At 37.3% G+C, this 26,574-nt stretch overlaps 1 protein-coding gene across 3 annotated transcripts in view; it reads right to left on the bottom strand.

Annotated features, from left to right (window-relative positions):
* KNTC1 (kinetochore associated 1) overlaps window positions 1-26,564 on the bottom strand; it is a 73,892-nt gene extending 47,328 nt beyond the window's left edge. Inside the window, exons 1-19 of one of the 3 annotated variants that reach the window (XM_087423359.1) lie at window positions 26,443-26,564; window positions 23,909-24,079; window positions 17,702-17,822; window positions 15,392-15,507; window positions 14,950-15,028; window positions 14,310-14,387; window positions 13,416-13,450; window positions 13,064-13,174; window positions 11,571-11,664; window positions 10,591-10,643; window positions 10,228-10,385; window positions 9,872-9,926; window positions 9,269-9,367; window positions 7,881-7,924; window positions 7,707-7,772; window positions 7,535-7,610; window positions 3,597-3,722; window positions 3,419-3,508; window positions 2,675-2,728 (exon numbers count right to left, since the gene is read on the bottom strand). In XM_087423359.1, the coding sequence (XP_087279485.1) occupies window positions 2,675-2,728; window positions 3,419-3,508; window positions 3,597-3,722; window positions 7,535-7,610; window positions 7,707-7,772; window positions 7,881-7,924; window positions 9,269-9,367; window positions 9,872-9,926; window positions 10,228-10,385; window positions 10,591-10,643; window positions 11,571-11,664; window positions 13,064-13,174; window positions 13,416-13,450; window positions 14,310-14,387; window positions 14,950-15,028; window positions 15,392-15,507; window positions 17,702-17,822; window positions 23,909-24,037 (1,584 nt within the window). In that variant the 5' untranslated portion in view covers window positions 24,038-24,079; window positions 26,443-26,564. The other 2 variants (XM_004430036.3, XM_087423360.1) reach the window with 2 other exon arrangements.
* Between the last annotated feature and the right edge of the window lie 10 nt (window positions 26,565-26,574).

Below are 26,574 nucleotides of genomic sequence, written 5' to 3'. Positions count from 1 at the left end.
AGTATTCCATTGTGTATATATACCACAGCTTCTTTATCCATTCGTCCCTTGATGGGCACTTAGGTTGCTTCCAAGTCTTGGCTATCGTGAATAAGGCTGCAATGAACACAGGGGTGCATGTACCTTTGCAAATTGGTGTTTTCAAGTTCTTTGGATAAATATAAATACCCAACAGTAGAATAGCTGGATCATATGGTAGTTCTATTGTTGATTTTTTGAGGAATCTCCATACTGTTTTCCATAGTGGCTGCACCAGTTTGCACTCCCACCAGCAGTGTAAGAGAGTTCCCTTCTCTCCACATCCTCTCCAACACATGTTGTTTCCTGTCTTGTTAATTATAGCCATTCTGACGGGCGTGAGGTGATATCTCATTGTAGTTTTGATTTGCATTTCCCTGATAATTAGTGATTTTGAACATCTTTTCATGTGTCTGTTGGCCATCTGTATATCTTCTTTGGAGAAATGTCTGTTCAGGTCTTTTGCCCATTTTTTAATTGGGTTGTTAGTTTTTTTGTTGTTGAGATGCATGAGTTCTTTATATATTTTGGAGATTAAGCCCTTATCAGATGTATGGTTTGCAAATATCTTCTCCCAATTGTTAGGTTGTCTTTTCGTTTTGTTGATGGTTTCCTTTGCTGTGCAGAAGCTTTTTAGTTTGATGTAGTCCCATTTGTTTATTTTTTCTATTGTTTCTCTTGCCCGGTCAGATATGGTGTTTGAAAAGATGTTGCTAAGACCGATGTCGAAGGGCGTACTGCCTTTGTTTTCTTCTAGAACTTTCACAGTTTCAGGTCTTACATTCAAGTCTTTAATCCATTTGGAGTTAATTTTTGTGTATGGTGTAAGGTAAGGATCTACTTTCATTTTTTTGCATATGGCTATCCAGTTTTCCCAACACCATTTGTTGAAGAGACTTTCTTTTCCCCATTGTATGTTCTTGGCTCCTTTGTCAAAGATTAGCTGTCCATAGATGTGTGGGTTTATTTCTGGGCTTTTGATTCTATTCCACTGATCTGTGTGTCTGTTTTTGTGCCAGTACCATGCTGTTTTGGTTACTATAGCTTTGTAGTATATTTTGAAGTCAGGGAGTGTGATACCTCCAGCTTTGTTCTTTTTTTTTTTTTTTTTTAAAGATTTTATTTATTTTATTTTTTGCCCCCAAAGCCCCAGTAGATAGTTGTATGCCATAGCTGCACACCCTTCTAGTTGCTGTATGTGGGACTCGGCCTCAGGATGGACAGAGAAGTGGTGCCTCGATACGCACCCGGGATCCAAACCCGGGCCGCCAGCATCGCAGTGCGCGCACTTAACCACCAAGCCACAGGGCCAGCCCTCCAGCTTTGTTCTTTTTTCTCAGGATTCCTTTAGCTATTCGGGGTCTTTTGTTGTTCCATATAAATTTTAGAATTCTTTGTTCTATTTCTGTGAAAAGTGTTGTTGGAACTTTGATAGGGATTGCATTGAATCTATAGATGGCTTTAGGAAGTATGGACATCTTAACTATGTTAATTCTTCCAATCCAAGAGCATGGAATATCTTTCCATTTCTTTGTGTCTTCTTCAATTTCTTTCAGCAATGTTTTATAGTTTTCGGTGTACAGATCTTTCACCTCTTTGGTTAAGTTTATTCCTAGGTATTTTATTCTTTTTGTTGCAATTGTAAATGGGATGGTATTCTTAATTTCTCTTTCTGCTACTTCGTTGTTAGTGTACAGAAATGCAACTGATTTTTGTATGTTGATTTTGTATCCTGCAACTTTACCATATTCGTTTATTACTTCTAAAAGTTTTCTGGTGGATTCTTTAGGGTTTTCTATATATAAAATCATGTCATCTGCAAATAGTGACAGTTTCACTTCTTCCTTTCCAATTTGGATCCCTTTTATTTCTTTCTCTTGCCTGATTGCTCTGGCTAGGACTTCCAATACTATGTTAAATAGGAGTGGTGACAGTGGGCATCCTTGTCTGGTTCCTGTTCTTAGAGGGATAGCTTTCAGTTTTTCACCATTGAGGATAATATTAGCTGTGGGTTTCTCATATATGGTCTTTATTATGTTGAGGTACTTTCCTTCTATACCCATTTTATTCAGAGTTTTTATCATAAATGGATGCTGGATCTTGTCAAATGCTTTCTCTGCATCTATTGAGATGATCATGTGATTTTTGTTCTTCATTTTATTAATGTGGTGTATTACGTTGATTGATTTGCGAATGTTAAACCATCCCTGCATACCTGGAATAAATCCCACTTGATCATGGTGTATAATCTTTTTAACGTATTGTTGTACGCGATTTGCTAGTATTTTGTTGAGGATTTTCGCATCGATGTTCATCAGTGATATTGGCCTGTAATTTTCTTTTTTTGTGTTGTCCTTGTCTGGTTTTGGTATCAGGGTAGGTATCACACACACATGTATTTTTGGTACCATCATAATCATCATCACAGTTTACATTTATTTGCATGCTTAATAGATGCCAGGAACTATACAAAATAGTTTATATAAAGTATTTCATTTGACCTAAAAATAACCCTATAAGTACTATTATTATTCCCATTTTTGTAGATAAGACAACGAGTATGAAAATAACTTGCTGTTGAAGAAAATACAGGCCTATCTTGAAGTGCAAAATATATTGTAAAGGTACATTCACCCTATAAATCTAGTGTAATTACCTCTTTTAACCCATCAGAATTAACAGGAACAGTTTTATCTTCTTTCTTCAAAAGCTAAGATGAACAATAAGAAACACAGTTAGAATATCTGCTGTATTAGGTTTTCCATGAAAGAAGATGGATTTTCCGTAAATTAAAGGAAAAAAAATTATCTTTAAAAATGAAATTGCATTGAACTCAGGTGAACATTGAACAATAAAGAAACAACATATCTTAAAAAAGCATTTTAGTGGCCGGCCCAGTGGCGTAGCAGTTAAGTGCGCGTGCTCCGCTGCGGTGGCCCGGGATTCCCAGGTTCGGATCCGGGGCGCGCACCGGCGCACCGCTTGTCAAGCCATGCTGTGGCGGCGTCTCATATAAAGTACAGGAAGATGGGCACAGATGTTAGCCCAGGGCCAATCTCCCTCAGCAAAAAGAGGAGGATTGGCATCGGATGTTAGCTTAGGGCTAACCCTCCTCAGCAAAAAGAGGAGTGGCAATAGATGTTAGCTCAGAGCCAATCTTCCTCACAAAAAAATAAAATAAATAAAGCATTTTATAAAAACAGCTCACAACATTTTGCTCAATTGTTACACTTTGATTTTAAGGACTATAACTAGGAATTGTATTCAAAGGTCACTGAGGGGAACAATCTATAGCAAAAATGCACTTTGAAAAAGGTTTATGATGGAAAAAGAATTCCCTTCTTTGAAATGATTTATCTTGCATAAGACAAACTAATATGTGCAAATGTTACAAACTTACCCTGGTTTTGGCATAATTTAGCATTTCCTGGGTCGTTTCATAGGTTATCCACTGAGCCTCCAGGCAGTAATTCACCACAAATTCATCGTCCTGTTTCACAAATGCCAGACACAGTAAGGCAACCTAATGTTGATCAATCCATCAATCTGAACACTCGCACATGATAGGGAAAACACACCTGGATTTTATGTAGATTTTCCTTAGCTTCATCTACAAGCTTTTGCCATTCAGTCTGCTCACTTGTGTCCACAGAATTCAAAGCTAGTTTCTCCAATATATCGTTTGATTTTACCTTGTACACAAGCTGTAATAAAAAATGCTATATCAAGCAACTTGAAGCAAAATAATGCCTATGGATGATATCATATGCTGCGTGCAATAAACTGTTACGGAAACAGGTGAATCTTCATGTGGTCCAGGAATAAGCGTTAAAGAAGGTAACACTTAGATGACCGAAAAGTAATCCAGATTATTAAATCATGGAAACCATTTTACTGAGTCCTTACTAAATGTATCAAGCAATATACTAAGAGATTTATGTGGATTATCTCATTTAATTCTCACAAAAACCTAAGCAAGCATTTAAACCTCGTCATAACCCTATGGCATAAATACTAACATCCTCATTTTACAATCAAGAAAACTGAGACTCGAGAGTGTAAGTAATGTGTCTGAAATTATGCAGTTCAAAAGTGAATGGAGATGGGTTTTAAAAGATGGCCAAACAATCATGTTTCATGTCTAGTTTCCTAAGTCTATCCACAGTTTTCTAACAGCCAGAAACAGCACGAGTTAGAAATACTCAAAATTTCAGGTTCATTTTTTATTAAAAAAATAGCAACTTTGACGTGGGCTCTCTGGGTCTGAAAGCTAAAAATGATAAGAAAAAGCGGTTTCTTTACTTTTGTTTCTCCACTCCCTGAAAATTGCTTTCACTGATTTTGATTTTTTGCTCCATTCACTCTTTTAAAAAATCAGTTATTATAAAACCTTCAGATGTTCAAAAAGGTAATAATAAAACAAATACTCATGTACTCATCACCCACCTTAAAAAAAAAAAGCATATTACCAATATAGTTTAAGATCCCTTGCTCTTCTTCCAAATACGCCATTCTCCTTCCCCTAACCAGAAGTATCCATTATTCTGATTTTGGTGTTTATTATTCCATTAATTTATTTATTCCTTCACTCATATATATTTCTAAACAATACACAGAATGGTTCTGCATGTTTTAAAATGTTACTTTTTTTCTTTTTTTGGAAGATTGGCCCGCCCTGTGCTAACATCTGTTGCCAATCTTCCTGTCTTTTTTTTTATTTTCTCTTTTTTCTCCCCAAAACTCCAGCACATAGTTGTGTATCATAGTTGCAGAGATGTACCTCTTCTATATGAGATGCCGCCTCAGCATGGCTTGATGAGCGGTGAGTAGGTCTGCCCCCAGGATCCGAATCGGCAAACCCTGGGCCGCCAAAGCGGAGCACGCGAATATAAACGCTATGCCACCGGGCCAGCCCCATAAAAATGTCACATTTTTAAAACAACAAACTCTTGGGTACCCACCACCCACTTAGGAAATATTAATTCTTTCCTACAATCAGGCTTTATTCTTCATTACTTCCCAGGACTTTTCAAGGGATATCAATGATTTCCTAATTGCCAAATCCAACAGACATCTTTCAGTTTTTATACTTGGTTATACACATAGTATTTGAAACTTTAAAGTTTCTCCTTCCTTGGCTTCTATAATTGTACATTCCTGTGGTTTTCCTCCTTATTTCTTCCCAAATATGTTTATAGCCCTTCTTCCTCTATCCCCCATACGCTGGTGGGTTCTAGGTATTTTTGCCACAAGCATCTTTGCCATCGACATCTTAGCTGCAAGCATTTTTGCATAACTAATTGGCTGTAAGGCAATTTTGCTGGAAAAGATAAAATCATGAAAAATAAAAGAGGGACATTAATTAAAAAGAGCATAATGAAACATGAAAAAATGAATAACAAAATTAAAAAGACTTTACTGCGAAACACAAAATATTTGAATACATTTAAAATGTGTGTATGGGGCCGGCCCCATGGCTTGGTGGTTAAGTGTGTGTGCTCCGCTGGTGGCGGCCCAGGTTCGGATCCCGGGCGCACACCGACACATCGCGTCTCCGGCCATGCTGGGCCCATGTCCCACATACAGCAACTGGAAGGATGTGCAGCTATGACATACAACTATCTACTGGGGCTTTGGGGGAAAGAAAAATAAATAAAATTATAAAATGTATGTATGTAGATTCATGGCAATACTGCACAAACAACTGTCTATGTGGATTGTACCTAACTAAGCACTTGTCTTTGTTCTATGGGAAATGTGGGTTCAACTACGCGTTCTCAAAGAAGAGGCCCTCAGCCCTCTTTTTCTCCTCCAATGTAGTGTGTTTCAAAATAAGAAACCAGGGGCCGGCCCCATGGCTTAGCGGTTAAGTGCGCGCGCTCCGCTACTGGCGGCCCAGGTTCCAGATCCTGGGCACACACCGATGCACCACTTGTCCAGCCATGCTGAGGCGGCGACCCAGATACAGCAACTAGAAGGATGTGCAACTACGACATACAACTATCTACTGGGGCTTTGGGGAGAAAAAGGGGAAAAAAAAGAGGAGGATTGGCAACAGATGTTATCTTAGGGCAGGTCTTCCTCAGCAAAAAGAGGAGATTGGCATGGATGTTAGCTCAGGGCTGATCTTCCTCACACACACAAAAAAAAGATACCAACTCTTGGGGCAAATCATCGTCATCTGTCTGCTTGATAAAGCCATGACTAAAATGTTGATAACTGAAAGAAACGCTAACTACTTTAAGACCACCACCACCACCACCACGTCTACTTGTCACTGTATACAACATTAGGAGGGCCAGCTAAGATTTATATCATATAAAAATGAGAGTAATGAAAAAATGGAGAAATGAAACCAAACTGACCAAAAAAAAAATTGTCAACCATTTATTTTTTATCTTTTATGGCAGTTGATTCATCAATGGAAAAATGAAACTAAAAAAAAAAACCCCTGTCAACCAGTTAGTTTTTTATCTTTTACGGCAAAATTGTCATGGCCAATTAGTTATGTGGCAAAAATGCTTGTGGCCAAGATGTCTATGGCAAAGATGTTTACAGTGAAAACACCATGCTAGTGCCACTGGGTCTCATCCTCAGATCTCTTCTTACTCTACACAGTCTCCTGCTGTTACCTACCTCTAGATTCAGCTCAGATCACTCTCCAGCTTCCTATCAGTCTCATTTTATAAGACCCCTTATATGCACTTTTTATAAAGCAGAACCCTTCATCTTTTACCCCTGACCTGCTCTTCCAGACACATTCCACATTTCAGGTAATGCCATCACCATTCCACAAGTATGCTGAGCCTGAGTCCTGCTAGTCCATTCCCAACATTTGTCCCTCCCTATGTTTCATCACTAAGTCCCACTGCTTAGACCTCCTAGAGACCTGTCTTATCAGACCTTCCCCCTTGTACATCTTATCTCACTGCACTGGTTCCGGTCTCCCATAGAAAGCTGTTTAGTCTCCCAATTGGTCTTCGCACGTCTAGGTTTGCCCTTTACCAAAGAAATCTCCATCTTTACAAAATGACAACCTAACCAAGACATTCTCCCACTTAAAATTCTCAGTAGCTCCCCATCACTTGCAGAATAAAATCTAAATCCTTTGCAACACATACAAGGCCCTCTAGGCTCTGACCCTCTGCTTCTCCATCATCATCTCCATCTGCACATATAACCTACATTCTAGTCCTACCTAATTATGAGGAGTTCCTGGAAGCACCATAAGTCTCCCACACTTTATTCACGCTACCCTTATACCTATAATTCCCTTCCATTCCCTGGACTATCGGGAACATTTTCAAGATCTGACATAAAAATTACCTTCTCCATGAAATCTTTTTGCCCCACTACAGGTCAATCTCTCCTTTGAATCCCTACTCTTCTTTGGACATGTCTTAATTAAAGGTCTTATCACACTAAATGCCAATTACATTTTACATGTCTGTCTCCCCAGCCTCTAGTACAAGAGGAAATGTTTGTTTAACGAACAAAAGAATTCATGAATGATTACCTCAACATCTAATCCAAACTGAATGGCAAAGCTCTCGGCTTCAGCAAATCTGTGTTTGTGAAGTAAACGACTCAATCTGTTAAGTGGGAAAGAAATTTCGGTAAAATTTTTATTAATCAGGGAATTTAAGTTTTCTATTGGGGGTAATGCTTAAGAGAAAATGAGAAGTTACCTGTTTTCTGGTAAAGCTTCTGTAAGACATCTGAGTACTAAAACAGAGACTGAATCTTCAGATAGTCTGAAAAAAAGTTTTCACTATAAGTGCATTTGTCATTTAATATTAATAAGTAAATTTTAACTTAGCTGTTATTTAACAAGTTATCTGATAAAACAAAGCATAACCTACTTTGGATCATTTTTGCAAATTCCTTCCAGAAGGTATATGGTATCCTATAACAATAACAAAAACGTTTAAAACTGAAATGCAGAAATAATTCTTTTTATGGTTACTAGAGTAACAACTGGGTTAGGCAAGAATCATCCATCAATGGATTCTAAAATCACTGGGAAAAACTATTGGAGAAAAGAATATGCCCATAGTCTCAAAATAACACCACAGAAATCACTTACTAATTACAAAGGGGAAAACGCACCTTTACAATGGAGAAATCTGGCAGAGTTGCCTTAACCAAGTCATCAAATTTAACATCATCAATAACAGAACAAACGGACATGATGCAGCTATGACACAGTATTAACTATGCAGTCTTCTTGCCAAAAAAGTTTAGCATGAATCTAATCATGATAAAATAATCAGCCAAATCCAAATAGAGAGGCATTCTACAACACAATAGGCTAGGACTCCAGAAAAATGTCAATGTCTCAAAAGAAAAAAAGACTAGAGAACCATTCTAGATTAAAGTAGACTACCGGGCCAGCCCCGTGGCTTAGCGGTTAAGTGCGTGCGCTCTGCTGCTGGCGGCCCGGGGTTCGGATCCCGGGGGCGCACCAATGCACCGCTTGTCTGGCCATGCTGAGGCCGCATCCCACATACAGCAACTAGAAGAATGTGCAGCTATGACGTACAACTATCTACTGGGACTTTGGGGGAAAAATATATAAATAAATAAATAATTTAAAAAAATAATAATAAAGTAGACTACCATGTGACCATGACAACTAAATTCGATAGGTGGTGCTTGATTCGATCCTGGATCAGGAAAAAAAATAGCTTTAAAGTAAGTGGCACAATTGATTGGTAAAATTTGAATTTGGATGGTACATTTCATAATAGTATTAATGTTAAAGCTTCTGAGTTTGATAATTGTGTCGTAGAAAAATGCCCGCTGATACCTGCTGTATTTAGGGGTGGCAGGTCATGATGTTGGCAAGTAATTTCCAAATGGTTTGGAAAAATATAGTGTGTATGTGGAAAAACAGATGAAATAAAAGTAGTAAAGTGTTTTTTTAAAAGATCACTATTAAAATAAATAAATAAAAGCAATAACTCCCCCTCAAATTAATTATCATCTATATTTCCTGTGGAGACACAAGAAAATTGAATATGCAATTGACTGATGTTTTATTTGATTAATTTGCTTTTCTTTTTTTATAAGAAGACTGACCTTAGGCAAGCATATTTAAGGCCCTCTGATAACAATAAATATATTTATAAACCTGAAATCTATCCAGGTATTCCATTGGGTTCCACACACACTTAGCTTAGTTATTCTTAATGTTTTTTATTATAAATGTTTTTTATTATAAAGTAATTCAAAATATACATCAACTTACTGTGCTAATTCCTGTTTGGACCAAAGAAGAAACACTAGACACTTCCAAAGAATATAATATTTCCATCGTAGGTAATGAATAAACCATGAGGTTTTTCATCTAAGAAAAATAGTAGAGCAATTAATTTAGTAGGTCAATATAAACCTACGAGCACAAGTTAGCACTTCACAATCAAGGGCAGAGATTAAAACACTTGGTACAAAGCTAAATGCAAAAAATAATTTTATAATTAAGTCAATTATTGTATTATTTAAATGTTACATATAAAATTATGTTCTAGTCCACCCTCCAAATACGTTGAATAAAAATCCACATAACTGATGTCCCTTCTACGATTTGTATTTAAGGTAAATGGAATTCCTCAGTGCCAGAACGATGTAACTTGTGGACATTTTTATTCCTGAAATGCTCCATTTAAAATGGGGAGCCAAGATTCATATCCATTTTTTTTAATGGGAAAAACAGTGCTCTGTAGGATTATTTCTGATTTGTTAAGTGTCTGTGTGAACTAAGAGCTAATGTGCTATGAGCACTAACAACTATTTTTGTATTAATGTTATTTCTAACATACTACAGACAAACGTGAAATAAATTTTCCAATACCTTCTTATTAGTAGTAGTTGTCAGAGCTACTAATTTGAGATTGGTAATTCCTTGCCTAAAAAAGAAAAGAAGGTTTAAGTGAATCAAATAAACTTTACTAATTGCTAGATATAAGCTAAGTCAAAAGGATATTCTTGTATAAAAGTTAAAACTGATTTACATAAAAGACATCGAACTTGATTTCTGTGTCTGGGGACCAGACTGACACTCTTTCTAATACAATCACTTGGAGGTTGGTATTGCCTATTCGTTCTCAATGAATTTGGCCAACAATGAAATGGTCCTTACTCTGTCAGTCTGTTCAGTTTTAGAATGTAACACATAATGAATGACTGGAACAGAATCAGGCAAGAAACCTGGTTCTAACAGAAGGGGAACCACTTCTAGCCAAGATGTACCACGTGACTGATGAAGGAGAATCTGCTTCTGTGGTAAGAAGAAAATCTTCTGTGTGAAGAGAGGACCAGTTCCATATAGGAGTTAGAGTGTAAATATCCCATAAGCTCAGCACATTCTGCAAAAGAGATGTTTCATTGACACATCATCTTAATGATTAAAAATTTACATTTCAGGATATATTTTATGATATAAATAAAGCATAATACACAAGATAGTAATCCACTCCAGCTAAAGTCCTTGTCTTTGTAAGTTTGACAAGACTTTTGTTGTTAAACATAATAGAAAGTGAAAACCTTGAAGAAAAAATATCAGAAACATACGTCAGTATCAAGAACAAAAAGTAGATTGTCTATCAGCTGGAACTTCTTTGCACCTACAAAAGAGAAAGCAAGGTGTGTAAGGAATACATTTCTGTGTTACATACAGGCATATTTATTTATTTATTTTTTAATAATTTTATTTATTTATTTATTTTTCCCCCAAAGCCCCAGTAGATAGTTATATGTCATAGCTGCACATCCTTCTAGTTGCTGTATGTGGGACGCGGCCCCAGCATGGCCGGAGAAGCGGTGCGTCGGTGCGCGCCCAGGATCCGAACCCGGGCAGCCACCAGCAGAGTGCGTGCACTTAACCGCTAAGCCACGGGGCCGGCCCCCATACAGGCATATTTAAACAGTAAACTAACGTGTTTATGGAAAGGCAGAACTACCTTTAAACAAAAAGTTCTCATTCTCTTTTATTCTTGCTTCTTTATTTTTTAGGTGACTACGAAAATGTAAAAACTCCCAAAACGAAGAGCAACACCTGTAACATGTTAAGAGTAGTCATGTATGTGGACAATTATCAGACGAATCTGGCTTATTTCAAAGAGTGCTATGTAAAATGGCCCATCTGCCAGACTTAGTATATTAACATGAAAATTAAATTCACTGGGCCGGCCCCGTGGCTTAGTGGTTAAGTGCGCGAGCTCCGCTACTGGCGGCCCGGGTTCAGATCCTGGGCGCGCACTGACACACCGCTTCTCCGGCCATGCTGAGGCCGCGTCCCACATACAGCAACTAGAAGGATGTGCAACTGTGACATACAACCATCTACTGGGGCTTTGGGGGAGAAAAAAGGAGGAGGATTGGCAATAGACGTTAGCTCAGAGCCGGTCTTCCTCAGCAAAAAAGAGGAGGATTAGCATGGATGTTAGCTCAGGGCTGATCTTCCTCAGAAAAAAAAAAGAAAAAAAAAAAGCACTGCTAGAAAATTAAATTCACTAATAATTATCAGAAGTGGCTTCATTAACTTATTTTACCTTTAATAATCTCTGCATCAATAACATTCTTAACTGTCATTCCTCCCTTGGAAGCATCTGGTTCCCATTTTGAGAATGCACAACTACCAGTGCCCTACAGAAGTGAAAACAGTATATCAATCATAAATTTGGTTCCTAGATCTGAATCCTCCTCAAGTAGAAACGCCTAAGTTTTACACATTAGTAATTTCAAAATATATTTATACATTCAAGTCCAACTAGCTTTTATCTCCCAGTTCCTCTCTTAGTTTGTTTTCCACAGAACAGAATGGAAAGAACAGTAAACTGCTGCTATTCACTGTTATCACATGAATATTTAATAAGCAACAGGCATATTCAGGCAACTCACCCTGAAGACATAGGGTAAACTTTAAGACCTCCTCCAGTATTAGGATATATAGTCTGTGATTAAGTATTTTCATTAAAATAACCACAAATATTTGAAAAAAATTCATAAATATTAATTTTAAATTATTGGAAACCCCGATGAAATATCAAACTAGATACACAAAATGGCAAAATGCAACTGTTGCTTAACATATAAATTTGACAAGTAAAAATGTAAATGCTATAATTTTATTGAATATTTGCCTACTCCTTGAATATGACAGTAGATGTTTTTCCCAAAACATTCAAAGAAATTCAAAGAAACCATGACCAGAGTAATCAGAAGTTACATATTAATAATGTTACTTTTCATATATAACATTAGACATTATACAGAAAGGTATACATTTTGAGTCGTCTTTCCAACAGTGGTGACTGAATTGTGCTTCTCTATACATTCTTGTCCAGTTTCCCATTTTACTAATAACATATACTTGTAAGTAGCTTAGCTAGCCAACATTAAGAATAACGTAGAATCATTTATCATGTAGGGATTAAATAAAAGACCTTTTACTCCTTAGGACCATAGAGGTTCTTAACCTAGCTTATTTCAAGATTTAAGGGATCTGTGAACTTAGGAAAAAATTTACAGGTGTATTTTCACTAATCTTTATCTGAAATTTAGCATTTCTTTCAATTTTGAATATAAGCAAAAATAAAAAGTAGAATCAGCAGTACCTTCGACTTTGTCACCAATAGTTATTACACCTCCTGCTAAATATGCTATAATTTTATTGTGATACATAATATTTTAAGATAGCTGTAATGTGATTTTTAAAAAATCTGTGATGTTTATTACTGAAAAAGTCACAAGAACTAGTATAACTGTGGAGTTTTCTGTTTTTGTTTCTTGATATTATTGTTGTTTTTGCCTATGCTTATAATTAAAAGATGCTAAATTTCAGGTAGAGATTAGTGAAGATAAAGATGCAATATTTTTTCTAACATAGAAACTTACATTTACTTATTGAGTTAATTTTATGACCTTAATTTTATAATTTTCCTGTTTCTGCTAATATTAAAATTTGTTACTTAACCAACACTATAAAGTTTTAATGAAGAAACACCTCAGAGAACAAAAAAGGAAATTTTATAAAAAGAATTACCCCAATTATCACAGGGATTTCACTTGCTAAATCTCCAGCCACAAGATTGAGACAACCAAGAGTATGATAATTTTCAGTAGAAATAAAACTGGACTTGATTTGTCCTTGTAACTGCAAAATTTAAAAAATAAGAATGTTATATATATGCTCCACAATCCAAATTTCTTGAAAAGATTGATAAAAATTTAAATCAATCAGTTATAGATGTATTTTTAAGTAGAAATGTTATTAAAATGTTATATCATGCTAATTCTCGAAATATCAACCAGCAGACCAATTATATCCAGAAACACTCTTCTAAACTTACATTAAATGTAAGTTTCAAGAAGACAATATGGTTTTGTTTTCTTACCTTTTTTGCTTTATTGAAGTCTACATTCTCAATTGCTGCATGAAAAAGAGAAAGCAGGCTAAATTCATAGTATTCATCTATGAAATGCATACAAGCCACCCCTTTTGTGTCAAGGTGAAATTATACATCATGTAGTGAAAAGAACACTGGTCAGAAATTAATAAGGCAGTGGTGATTTTTCAGTTTTGCCCTTGACCAATGATATAAACTGACATTTCATACTCAGGGCAGCAGCCAGGCTGCCTTACAGTGCCTACAGTGCCTCTCCATACCTTCCCTTACCATGTTGCTTTCTACTAACCGGGTCTTCTCTCTGCTCCAACTCTCCTACTCTTCATCACTTTGCACTCTGTTTTGGAAGAGTTCTTTTACTTGTCTAGCTCCTTCATTAAACTATAGAGAACTACATATCTTAAATCTTGTCATATTCCCAGGACCTTGCACGTTCTTGGCACATAGTAAATTTAAAAAAAATATTTGTTGAATACATGCCTCAAACCAATTCCTCAATTTCTCCCAGCTCAGAGGGACATATGGTCCATACCACTCATTAGCACATACTACAGATTACTGTGCTGTATTGCTAACACTTATATAGTCATTCCAGTTTCCAGGTTCATTTATTACATCAAAAAGCATTTATTACTATGCTAGTGTAGGTTTTGTCTCCCCAACTAAACTGTAAACTCCTTGAAGGCTATAAACAAGTTATATTTCTTCAGATTCAGCCCTAAAAGTGGAGAATAAGTATACTATGAATACTTAAAAGTATACTCAGTATCATAGAATGCAATCAAACTAAATATGCTTAAAGAGAATATTTTAAAATTTACCTGGAAAACTAGTAAGAAACATTGTTGCAAATCAATAATAAGAAAATAATGCATTACTTACCTTGTTGAATTTTTACAAGCTGAAGGTTTGTAATGCAAAAAAACCCATTGTTTGTAAGAAGCAGCATATAATAGGTACCTAGTAAAATAAAATCAAAACCAGTTTCTCTAAAAGGCACGTGGATATAAAATTTAAGCCAGTATCTGGAATTAGCTTAAAAATATGTTAATTTGCTCAAATAATATAGTAATGATACAGATAAAGCTTATTTACAAATAATTGCTAAGTTATTTGCAAAAATAATGTTACCTTCTTTGCAACTTTTATAAAAAACCAAACTTGTCAGAAAAAAAAATCTCAGATAAATATTAAAATAAATTAGGGTCCAGTTAACATCTGTTGAAAATAGGATAAATATGCTGAAACCCACAAAAACATTTTAAAAGAATATAATGCTTCCTTGGTAATCTATAGAACTCTCAAAAGTGTTAAAATGAATTTAGAATACTATATTTAGAAAAAGTACATTTAAACCTCTGAAAAGAGCTAAAATAAAAAACTTGTTTGTTTCTTACAATATTAATTACATCACTAGTAAATTTAACATAGCATAACAATTAATTTACATAATTTATTAACTTTAAATCTGATTTTTTGATTATTAGTTAGAAGCCATTCAAAAAAAATTCAAAAAACTTACCTTCATTTGAACCATCTTTCTCAATAACGAGATTCCGGTAAGTACACTGATCTTCATCACCAGCTTTCTGAACAAAAGCCTAATTGCAAATTAATTTCAGATGATAAGATTAAACCCAGAAAAATACAATCAAGGAACATATTCTTTAAACCCTAGACTTATCAATTTTCATGAGCAATAATTCTGCCTATATTCCAAACATCTTAGTTTTAAAATGGAAAACTATTTTGGACAAGCATACTAAGAATATCTTCAAAGCTTACTTTTTTAACTTTGCATTTACTTCATATGTTTCTGAGGCATGATTCTTAAACTTAATGTAAAGCAATATTATTCTTCTAATTTAAAACACAAATTAATTAATGGTTTGCTGCAGGTTTAGTTGTCTAAGAGATAACTCAGAACTTAGATAACGGAAATGAAAAACATAACAGGGTCTTACGTTAGTGAGTAATGTTTGCTTTGACGTTACATGAATCAGATGTAAGTTGCCACTTCTCTCCCCAACCAAAAGAAACTTTCCTTCTTGACACAGGCCAACTACATCCACTTCAGTATCTGAAAATTTCAAATCAAAGTTACAAACGTTTATTTTCTATATAAAAAATTGCAAATTTTGTCATTAAAAGTCAACTATCTGGGGCCGGCCCAGTGGCGCAAGCGGTTGGGTGCGCGCGCTCCGCTGCGGCGGCCTGGGGTTCGCTGGTTCGGATCCCGGGCGCGCACCGACGCACTGCTTTGGCGAGCCATGCTGTGGCGGCGACCCATATAAAGTGGAGGAGGATGGGCACGGATGTAAGCCCAGGGCCAGTCTTCCTCAGCAAAAAAAAGAGGAGGATTGGCGGATGTTAGCACAGGGCTGATCTCCTCACAAAAAAAAAAAAAAAGTCAACTATCTGGGGCAGGCCCCGTGGCTTAGCGGTTAAGTGCGCGTGCTCCGCCACTGGTGGCTTGGTTCGGATCCCAGGCACGCACGGACGCACCACTTGTGGGGCCATGCTGAGGCGGCATCTCACATACAGCAACTAGCAGGATGTGCAACTATGACATACAACTATCTACTGGGGCTTTCGGGAGAAAAAGGGAAAAAAAAAAAAAGTAGGAGGATTGGCAATAGATGTTAGCTCAAGGCTGATCTTCCTCACAAAAAAAAAAATTCAACTATTCAAGTTTCTTCTAAATATTTTTTTATTTATTTTTATTATTTTTTATTTTTTTGTGAGGAGATCAGCCCTGTGCTAACATCTGCCAATCCTCCTCTTTTTTTTGCTGAGGAAGACTGGCCCTGGGCTAACATCCGTGCCCATCTTCCTCCACTTTATATGGGACGCCGCCACAGCATGGCTTGCCAAGCAGTGCGTCAGTGCACGCCCAGGATCCGAACCGGCAAACCCCGGGCTGCCGCAGCAGAGCGCGCACACTTAACCGCTTGTGCCACTGGGCCAGCCCTAAATATTTTTTTAAAAATGGTGATTAAAGTAAAAAAGAATGCTACTGACTCTTAGTCAAGAAATATTTACTGAGCACTCTTTATATGCTAAGCATTGTTCTAGGACTTTTGCATATATCTGAGAATAATAACAAAATATTTCTTCCTTTATGGAGCTCAAAAGCAGAAATAGATGATCAACAATTAGCATAATAAACAAATTGTAAGACATGTAAGAAGGTGATAAATGCAATGGAAAAGAGAAAGAGTAGAGCAAGGTAAGAGAGCTCAGGAGAACCACGCAGTTGCAGCATTAATAAGAGTGCTCAGGATAGCCCTCTTTGATAAGGTGAGATATGAACAAAGACTTGAAGGAGGTGAGGAAGTTAGCCAAATGGATAAAGAACATTCCAGGCAGTGGGCACAGCTGGAGCAAGGATGGTCAAGTGGGAGCTTGCCGCAGTTTGCACAACAGCAAGAAGGCCAGGGGGAGTGAAATGGGGGCTGAAAGGGGAGGAGTAAGAGATAAAAGCAATAGCACGTAAATGGCTTATGAACTAAAATTATTCAGCAGCAATATCTTTATACAAATGTATGACATGTTAACACAGCCCACTGTTTCTTTGATGAACGGTGAATCTTGTGGACTGATCAGGGTAGATACCTTAAGATTCCACAAAATATGAGTTTTTTTGCCTCCATATTGTGATCAAGACTGTGTTCTCAAATGCATACCTTTCGATTCCTTTTCACTTGTCTAAGTTCTTGCAAACACTTCAACAATCACCCTTCTGTCAAAATTTCTACTCAAAATAGAAAAAGCTTTCACAATATTTTCACCTATTTTCCAGCACAATCACTGACTTGTCCCTTAATTTACTCTTATCCATGTTTGCACGTACTTAAAGCTCTTTACTTCCATGAAGAATTAATTCATAAGTATTTCAAAAGCTTTCTACAGTGCTATACATTCTAACAGTATTCAAATATCTGTTTATGATAATGAAATTACGTACAAGATTCAGGAACTTGAACACAATTGGGCTCACCTGTTTTCTACAGTACTTTAACACAAAAACCATGCAAGTAAAGTAAACTGTTGCTTTACATGTATGTTGCCCCTTAGACTTATTGAGAGAAGAGATCGTCTCAGTATCCCTTGCGTCGAACTTGGCACAAAAAAGGCATTCAAGATCAATTTCTCGAAATTAGTCCAATTTCGAGTCTTAGAAATAATGGAGTAAAGAAAAGGCATTGCAGTAGAAATTGGTAGCAAGATATATTTGACTTTCAATGTTTTTTACTGCATTATATTAGACTTACCAAATATAAGATGCAATTGAAGTGATCTACAAATACTGTCAAGCAGTATCACGGACTGATCTGCCACAATAATAAACCCATCACTTAAGCTGCATGCTTGTATCTTTGGATTTAATGAGGCCTGTGGGAAGGAAAAGATGACTAAAATAAAACTTTTTTATATACATTTAACAATACTTATCAGTAGTATCATCATCGTCCCAAGCACTCAAGTTTAAAACTTAACTTGACAGGCCTTTTTTCTTTAGCCCATATATCTACTTAGTCAAGTTTTTCTTTGCATAGTATACCTTGAATCCATCCAAGATCCAAAATAGGGAAATAGTCTGGGATTGCTAGGAAAGGGCAAAGGATTCCCATGCACAAGTCTTTGTTTCCCAAGAGTTGATCTTATGCCTGTAGGAGCCAGAGGCATCAACATAAATGAATGAACCAAGACTGGCATAAAGTCTTGGTGTCTGGGACATGACAGGGAAGGGCCTGTGGTATACTGTGACCTAGAAGGTACATGCCCCCAAAAAAACTAAACAGAGCAAAATCAGTCAGATTAAAGCCCTATGGAAATGAGATGCTGGTGTGGCTACTAGACCTTCCAATTTACCAAGAAAAGCTAGATCTTTATGTGAAATGTTCTGATTTTTAAATATTGGCAGCTAAGTCAACATCTTTAAAAACACTATGCAAGCCAACTATGAGTCTCCAGTTTTCAGCTTCTGTTGATTAGAGGTTCCCACACATATGGATCTTGAAGCAGTTGGACAGCTTAGTGGTTAAGAATGCTCAGTCACTTACTAGCTGAGTAATCCTGTGCAAATGCCTCAACTGACTCTCCTGTAAAACAGGAATAATAATACTACTACTCATAACGCTGGCTTGTATGGATATTAAATAAATTAATTCATGTAAAGAGCTAGAAGACAGCCTTGCACATAGTATATGCTCAATAAATGTTAACTATTCTTATTCTTCCCTGGCTTAGTTTTAAGCCAATCAGTTCATTTTATGCCTGTTTTAATGGTCACCTTCTCCAGGTGTAATTCTTGAAAACTCCACCACATTCTGATCATTCTGATCCCTCTTATACTCTTGTAACTTGCTTCTTCGACTAGTGAAAAGTTGCACAGAAGAAACTGTGCTATACCTCCTAGGGACCTACCCATTCTGTACTCTCTGCCTGGACTGCACTTCTCCCTTCTTTCTTTTTAAGACTTTTATTTTTTGCTGAGGAAGATTTGCCCTGAGCTAACATCTGTGCCAACCTTCCTCTATTTTGCATGTGGGTCACCGCCACAGCATGACTGACAAGTGGTATAGGTCCGTGTCCGGGATCCAAACCCGCGAACCCAGGCTGCTGAAGCAGAGCACAGCAAACTTAACCACTATGCCATGGGGCCGGCCCCTTAAGACTTTATTTTTTAAGAGCAGTTTTAGGTTCATAGCAAAATTGAGAGGAAGGTACAGAGATTTCCCATATACACCCAACCCCACACATCTATAGCTTCCCTCAGTATTGACATCTCCTACCAGATGGTACATTTGTTACAATTGATGAACCTACATTGACACATCATAATCACCCAGAGTGCATAGTTTACATTGTAGTTCACTCTTGGTGTTGTACATTCTGTGGGTCTGGACAAATGTATAATGACAGGTATCCATCATTATGGTATCATACGGAGTATTTTCACTGTCCTAAAAATGCTCTGTGCTCTGCCTATTCATCCCTTCCTCCAACTCTCATCCCCTGGCAACCACCCATCTTTGTACTGTCTTTTCCTTTCTCAGAATGTCATATACTTGGAATCATACAGTATGTAGCCTTTTAGATTGGCTTCTTTCACTTAATAATATACATTTAAGGTTCCTTCATGTCTTCTCATGGCTTGATAGTCATTTCTTTTCAGCGCTGAATAATATTCCATTGTCTGGATGTACCACAGGTTATTTATTCATCTACCTAATGAAGGACATCCTGGTTGCTTCCAAGTTTTGGCAATTATGAATAAAGCTGCAATAAACATCCATGTGCAGGTTTTTGTGTAGACATAAGTTTCAACTCCTTTGGGTAAATACCATGGAGTGCAATTGCTGGATGGTATGGTAGAGTATGTTTAGTTCTGTAAGAAACTGCCCAATTGTCTTCCAAAGTAGCTGGACCGTTTCGACTCCCACCAGCAATGAACAAGAGTTGCTGTTGCTCCACACCCTTGACAGCACTTGGTGGTGTCAGTGTTCTGGATATTGGCCATTCTAATAAGTATGTAGTGCTATCTCATGGTTTTAATTTGCATTCCTCTGATGACATATGTTGTGGAGTATCTTTTCCTGTGCTTATGTGCCATCTGTACATCTTCTTTGGTGAGGTGTCTGTTAGGGTGTTGGCCCATTTTTAATCGGGTTGTCTTTTTGAGTTGGAAGAGTTCTTCGTATTTTCTGGATATAAGTCTCTTGTCAGATAATGATCTGCAAATATTTTCTCCCATTCTGTGAGCTGTCTTTTCACTTTCTTGACTATGTCCTTTGAAACACAAGTTTTTAATTTTGATGAAGCCCAATTTATCTATTTTTTCTTTTGTCACTTGGGCTTTTGGCATCATATCTAAGAATGCTTTGCTTAATCCAAGGTCACAAAGATTTTTTGGATTAATTTCAAATTCCTTTTTGTTTATTGCTGGCATACAGGAAAGAAGTTGACTTTTGCATATTAATCTTGTATCCTGCAACCTTGCTATAATCGCTTATTAGTTCCAGGAGGTTTTCTGTTGATTTTTTGCATTTTCTATGCAGACAATCATGTCATATGCAAACAAAGTTTTATTTCTTCCTTCCCAATCTGATGCCTTTTATTTCCTTTTCTTGTCTTACTGAATTAGCTGGGACTTCTAGTACGATATTGAAAACCAGTAGTGAGAGGGGTCATCCTGGCCTTGTTCCTGATCTTGGTGGGAAAGCTTCTAGTTTCTTACCACTTAGTATGACGTTAGCTATAGGTGTTTTTGTAGATATTCTTTATCAAATTAAGGAAGTTCCCTTCTATTCCTAGTTTACTGAGAGTTTTTATCGTGAATGATTGTTGGATTTTTTTCAAATGCTTTTTCTGCATCTATTGATATGATCATTGTCATTTTTCTTCTTTAGTCTGTTGATGTAATGGGTTATATTGATTTTTTTTCCAGCTTTATTGAGATATAATTAGCAAATAACATTGTGTAAGTTTAAGGCATACAATGTGATGATTTAATATACATGTATATTGTGAAATAACTACCACAATAAGGTTAGTTAACACATCCATCACCTCAATATTGATTTTTGAAGTCAAACCAGCCTTGCATAGCTGGGATAACTCCCACTTGGTCATGGTGTATAACTCTTTTTATATATTGTTGGATTCAATTTGGTAATATTTTATGGAGGATTTTTGTATTTGTATCCATGAGAAATATTGGTCTGTAGTTTTCTTGTGATGTCTTTGTCTAGGTTTGGTATTAGGGTAATGCTGGCCTCACAGAATGAGTTAGGAAGTATTCCCTCTGCTTCTATCTTCTGAAAGAGATTATAGAGAATTGGTATAATTTCTTCCCTAAATGTTTGGCAGAATTCACCAGTGAACCCATCTGGGACTGGTTCTTCCCATTTGGGAAGGTTATTAACTATTGATTCAATTTCCTTTTTTTTTTTTTTTTTTTGTGAGGAAAATCAGCCCTGAGCTAACATCTGTTGCCAATCCTCCTCCTTTTGCTGAGGAAGACTGGCCCTGGGCTAACATCCGTGCCCAACTTCCTCTATTTTTTTTATATGCCAGATGCCTGCCACAGCATGCCTCAATAAGCAGTGCGCAGGTCTGCGCCAGGGATCCGAACCTGCGAACCCTGGGCTGCTGAAGCAGAGCACGTGAACTTAACCACTATGCCACCAAGCTGGCCCCATGATTCAATTTCTTTAATAGCTATAGGCCTATTCACATTGTGTATTTCTTCTTAAGTGAGTTTTGGTAGGTTGTGTCTTCCAAGGCATTGATCTATTTCATTAGGTCATCAAATTTGTGGGCATAGAGATGTTCATAGTAATCAAGCATTGTGTAATGATGGTTCGGTCAACGACGGACCCCATAGTGATGGTGGTCCCATAAGATTAGTACCATAGAGCCTAGATGTGTAGTAGGCTATACCATCTAGGTTTGTGTAAGTACACTCTATGATGTTTGCACAACAATGAAATGAATTTCTCAAAACATATCCCTGTCATTAAGTGACACATGAATGTATTTTTTTAATTATACTTTGAACATCCATAGGCTCTGTAATGACGTCCCCTCTCTCATTTCTAATATTAGTAATTTGTTCTCCCTCTTTTTTTCCTAGTTAGCCTGGCTAGAAGCTTATAGATTTTATTGATCTTTTCAAAGAACCAGCTTTTGGTTGCATTGATTTTCTCTACTGATTCACTGTTTTCATTTTCATTGATTTCTGCTCTCATTATTTATTTCCCTTTGTCTATTTTGGACTTAATTTACTCTTCTTTTTCTAGTTTCCTAAGGAGGAAACTTAGATTAGTGATTTTAAATCTTTCTTCTTTTCTAATATATGCATTCAATGCTATAAATTTCCCTCTAAGGACTGCTTTCACTGCATTCCACAAATTTTGATAAGTTGTGTTTTCATTTTCCCTCCTTTTTCTTTAGGCCCAAGTCAAGTGCTAGTTTCTTTATGAAATGCTCCTTAAACTATCCCAACCCCCAATAAGCTCTCCATCCTCTGAATTTCTACTGCATTTACTGCCTGTACCATTCATTTGGTAGTTAGCATATGCCAACTTGCATAGCTAACTATCTTTTATTGCTGGTGTCCTGTTTGCTTAACTTTAAGGAAACATCCTAAAAAAGAAGGGATAATATGTCACCTTATGTTACAAGTGCCTAGCATAGGGTTTTGAACATAGCATCTGCTACTGCACGCCTGGCAGTTTTGTATGTGCTGATGAGTGATGCTCCAAGCTAATAACAGATGGTTCCTAACTGATTCAAAGCTCAATACACACACACTGTTATTTTTCAACAGGAGCCCTCAGACTCAGAGGTCAAGAGAGGCCTGGGCCACTTCCATGTTTTAAGGCTCTTAGTAATATTAAAAAATAAAGAAATGCCACTTTCTCACTGCAGAATTTGTGGTATACTTTAAATTTTTGCCTTTAACAAATAAAAAATGTAATAACAAAGAATACAATATAATTTCTTTGTACTACTCATAATTAATGTTTATAAATTCTGTGATTCATGGTATACTAAACACAGTACAATCCCACAATAGGATGTAAGCTGCATAAAGAATGATTTCTTTTTTTAAATCCTATCAGCCAGTTTCTTTGAATACATAGAGAACTTCATTTGAAGAAAAGTCAAAAGCCTACATTTGAGGCCCTTTATGAATAAGGTCCCCAGAGGAGGCCCTGCCTTTCAAGCCCCAGAAGATACAAAACTTGTCTCTAATAGTTGGTATCTTCTTCCTTTCTCTCTTTTAAAATTTTTTCTTAATTAGAGAATTCAATATTACATTGGCTTACTAAGGGAAGTAGAAGGATCCTAGGCTATAACACTCTGAGAAAAGATCAGGTGTATTCTCTCTACAAGAAACCTTTGTTTACCAGGATCATCAATATCTTACCAGAAGCAAATTACTGAAAAGGAAGATCTAAGGTGAAAAACTAACAGTCATATTTTCTGTAGCAGGCAAAGAATAAGGTTTCAAGCCTGGATTGAGACTGGTGGGATTATCATTAAAAGAAGAAAGTTAAAAATGTAGAAAGAAATGCTTAGAAAGAATAAACTTCAACCTCAGCAGAATGCTTAACTCAAAGGTGGAGTATGGGAGGAGCAAAGGATAAGGGAGGGACCCCAGGGGCTTCAACTCTACTGCTAATGTTTTATTTCCTAAGCTGGTGGTGGATATTCTTTGAATCATTTTATATACATTCTGTACATCCAAAATGTCAAGAAGAGCTGTGAAATGTTCAGTTTTGGAAATACTAATCTTAAGATGATGCAGAGGGAATTCAGATGGAAATTTTTAGTAATCTGAGACTGAACCTTGATTCCCTGAGAAAGTGCCATATTCATTCACAAAACATTTACTGTGTGGCTACTAGGCTTACTAAGCACTCAGTAAAAATTCTGTGAATGAAAACACTCAGCATCATAATAATTACCTTTTCAGAGGAGACCTTTGCTAGCAAATCTACTTGATATAAAGCAGTTCCATGTTCTTTTCGTGAACCAACACTTAGGTACCCACTTCCTGTATCATCACTTGTTAGCAGCTCAATATCATTCCACATGTTTCTGAGGTTGTCTTCCTGAGTCAGGAACCACTGATTTCCCTGTGACAAATGTAAAATTAGAGACCAAATTATATTGTTGCATAGAATCCAGTTATTTGGGAAATGAAAAAGCTTAATCAATATATATATCAATAAATAAAGACTTTTCTGTCTTTGTGTTATTTCTGTGGTCACTAGACACTTTGGACCAATAAGATAAATGGAATTAGAGCTATGATTATCACCAGAGAACAACACATTGGTTTAGGAACACAAACAAACAATTCTGATCTTACCAGTGTATCCTAGAGCTTCCAATATCTTGTGTGCCTAGCTTGAAATTATAAGTTTTCATTTGAAATAAACCTTTAATCAACATAGCAATAAGTAGCAAAGTCTATGAAGTCAGACTGTCTGGGATATCTTAGGATGGTAAGGTTCCAGACAAACTTTAAAAAAATGTCCATTAGGGGGCCGGCCCTGTGGCTTAGCGGTTAAGTGCCCGTGCTCCGCTACTGGTGGCCTGGGTTCAGATCCCGGGCGCACACCGACGCACCGCTCGTCCGGCCATGCTGAGGCGGTGTCCCACATACAGCAACTAGAAGGATGTGCAACTGTGACATACACCTATCTACTGGGGCTTTGGGGAGAAAAAAGAGGAGGACTGGCAATAGATGTTAGCTCAGAGCCGGTCTTCCTCAGCAAAAAGATGATTGGCATGCATGTTAGCTCAGGGCTGATCTTCCTCACAAAAAAAAAAAAAGTCCATTAATGTTTCAGTATTGTTGTATAAATGAAAATGATAAGGGGGAGAGGAAAAAATTGCATTAGGTTTCTGACTGGACCAAAGAGTATATTTGTAACCAGAAGAGAGTCACTTAACCATCTCACTAGCAAAGATTTATATAACTCATTTCATGTGTGCTCTGGGTGGGAGTCAAATACTAAATTGAAAAACCACCCCGGATCAAGATTATTATCAGGGAACAATAACCAAATAATTACAGTTGTTTTGATATGTGCTAGTAGAAATATGTTTTAAAATCTATGGAAGGTATAGTAAGGGAAGGAACAATTTTCGACTTGTGCTCTTTCACATTTACTAGCCAGTTGTCCTTGGGCAAGTAACTTAATCTTTTTGTTCCTCAATTCTCTAACCTATAAAATACGAATATAGTTGAACATACCTGAAAAGGTGGTTATGAGTTTTAAACATTCACAGAACAATGCTTGGTTCATGGCAAGTACTCCATTTTAAGTGTTAGCTAATTTATTACTATTATTGGTGCAAGCAGGTAACATTTGGGCTAGGAATTTAAGGTCACAGGAGCTTTTTAAATGTAGGGAAAGAGTTCTCACTAAGAGTGTAAACAAGGGTACAGAAACAAAACATGTTGGAATAGACAGTAGTTTTAGTGACTGGCGTTTGAGTGGGAGGTGGGAGGAGACTAAGAAAGGAGGGACAGGTTGGAGTGAATACTTTTATGGGTTTCCGTGTCCCGCATCTGTAAAAATAGAGAAATATTATCAACCTCCCAGGGCTGTCACACTCACTCATTCAACAGATGTTTACTGAATGCCTACTATGTGCTAGGCACTGTTCTAGGAGCTGGGAATATAGCTGTCAAGAAGACAGAAAAAGGTCTTTGTCATTATGAAGTTTATATTTTCGTAGGAAGGACAGACAAAAATAAAATAGTAAACACATACTGAGTATGCAAGATAGTTTTGAATGCTTATTTAATCTGCACAACAGCCCATTTTACAGCTGAGAAACACGAGTCAGGGATTAAATAAACGGCCAAGGTCACCTAAAGCGAATAAATGATGTAGCTAGATACGACTCAAATCCACGCCTGCTGTTATACTGCCTCCCTACAAAAAGATACGTATACGCACAATTACAAACCATGCTAAAAGTTGAAGTAAACAAACAGCGCTCAGATGGATGGGAGGGAGGGCCGCGTAAGAAGGACCTGTTTGGGAAGGGAAGGAGATGACACCTGAGCTGAGACCCGAATAGCGAGAAGCCAACTATGAAAAGCTCAGCAGGAGGAGCGATGCAGGCCGAGTGCAAAGGCTCAGAGGCTGGAACGAGTTTGAGGCGGCTGCCGGGCCACAGCAAGAACGCAATACTGCGGGAGCTAAACGAATCAACGAGTGACATGATATGATTAACGATTTGAGATCACTCTGGCTGCTTTGTGGAGAATAGATTAATGAATTCAGCGAAATGAAACTGTCAGTTAGGCCTCCAAGGCATAAACGCTCTCAGCTGGACACCGGCGCCAGCAAGAACCGACTCCGACCTCTCTCCCGCCAGAGTCTTAAGGGGAAAACACCCGGAACTGACCTGACGCCGCTGCTACTTCGACCTGAACCCACCCCCAGATCCCTACAGCAGCGCGGCTCCCCCTCCTCACCTGCAATTGAAGAGACTAAAGAGGAACACTCAAGTTAATTGCCCCTCTTCCTGACTTCCATAACCATCCCTAATCTCTTCAGTTTCCATCCCACGAGTTTAAATTGGCGGGAGAATACCAAGCCCAACCCCT

The sequence above is a fragment of the Ceratotherium simum genome, chromosome 35, assembly GCF_057802395.1.
Source record: "Ceratotherium simum simum isolate JZ-2026a chromosome 35, ASM5780239v1, whole genome shotgun sequence".
NCBI classification, from domain to species: domain Eukaryota; kingdom Metazoa; phylum Chordata; class Mammalia; order Perissodactyla; family Rhinocerotidae; genus Ceratotherium; species Ceratotherium simum.
This window is presented reverse-complemented; position numbering and strand designations above follow the sequence as displayed.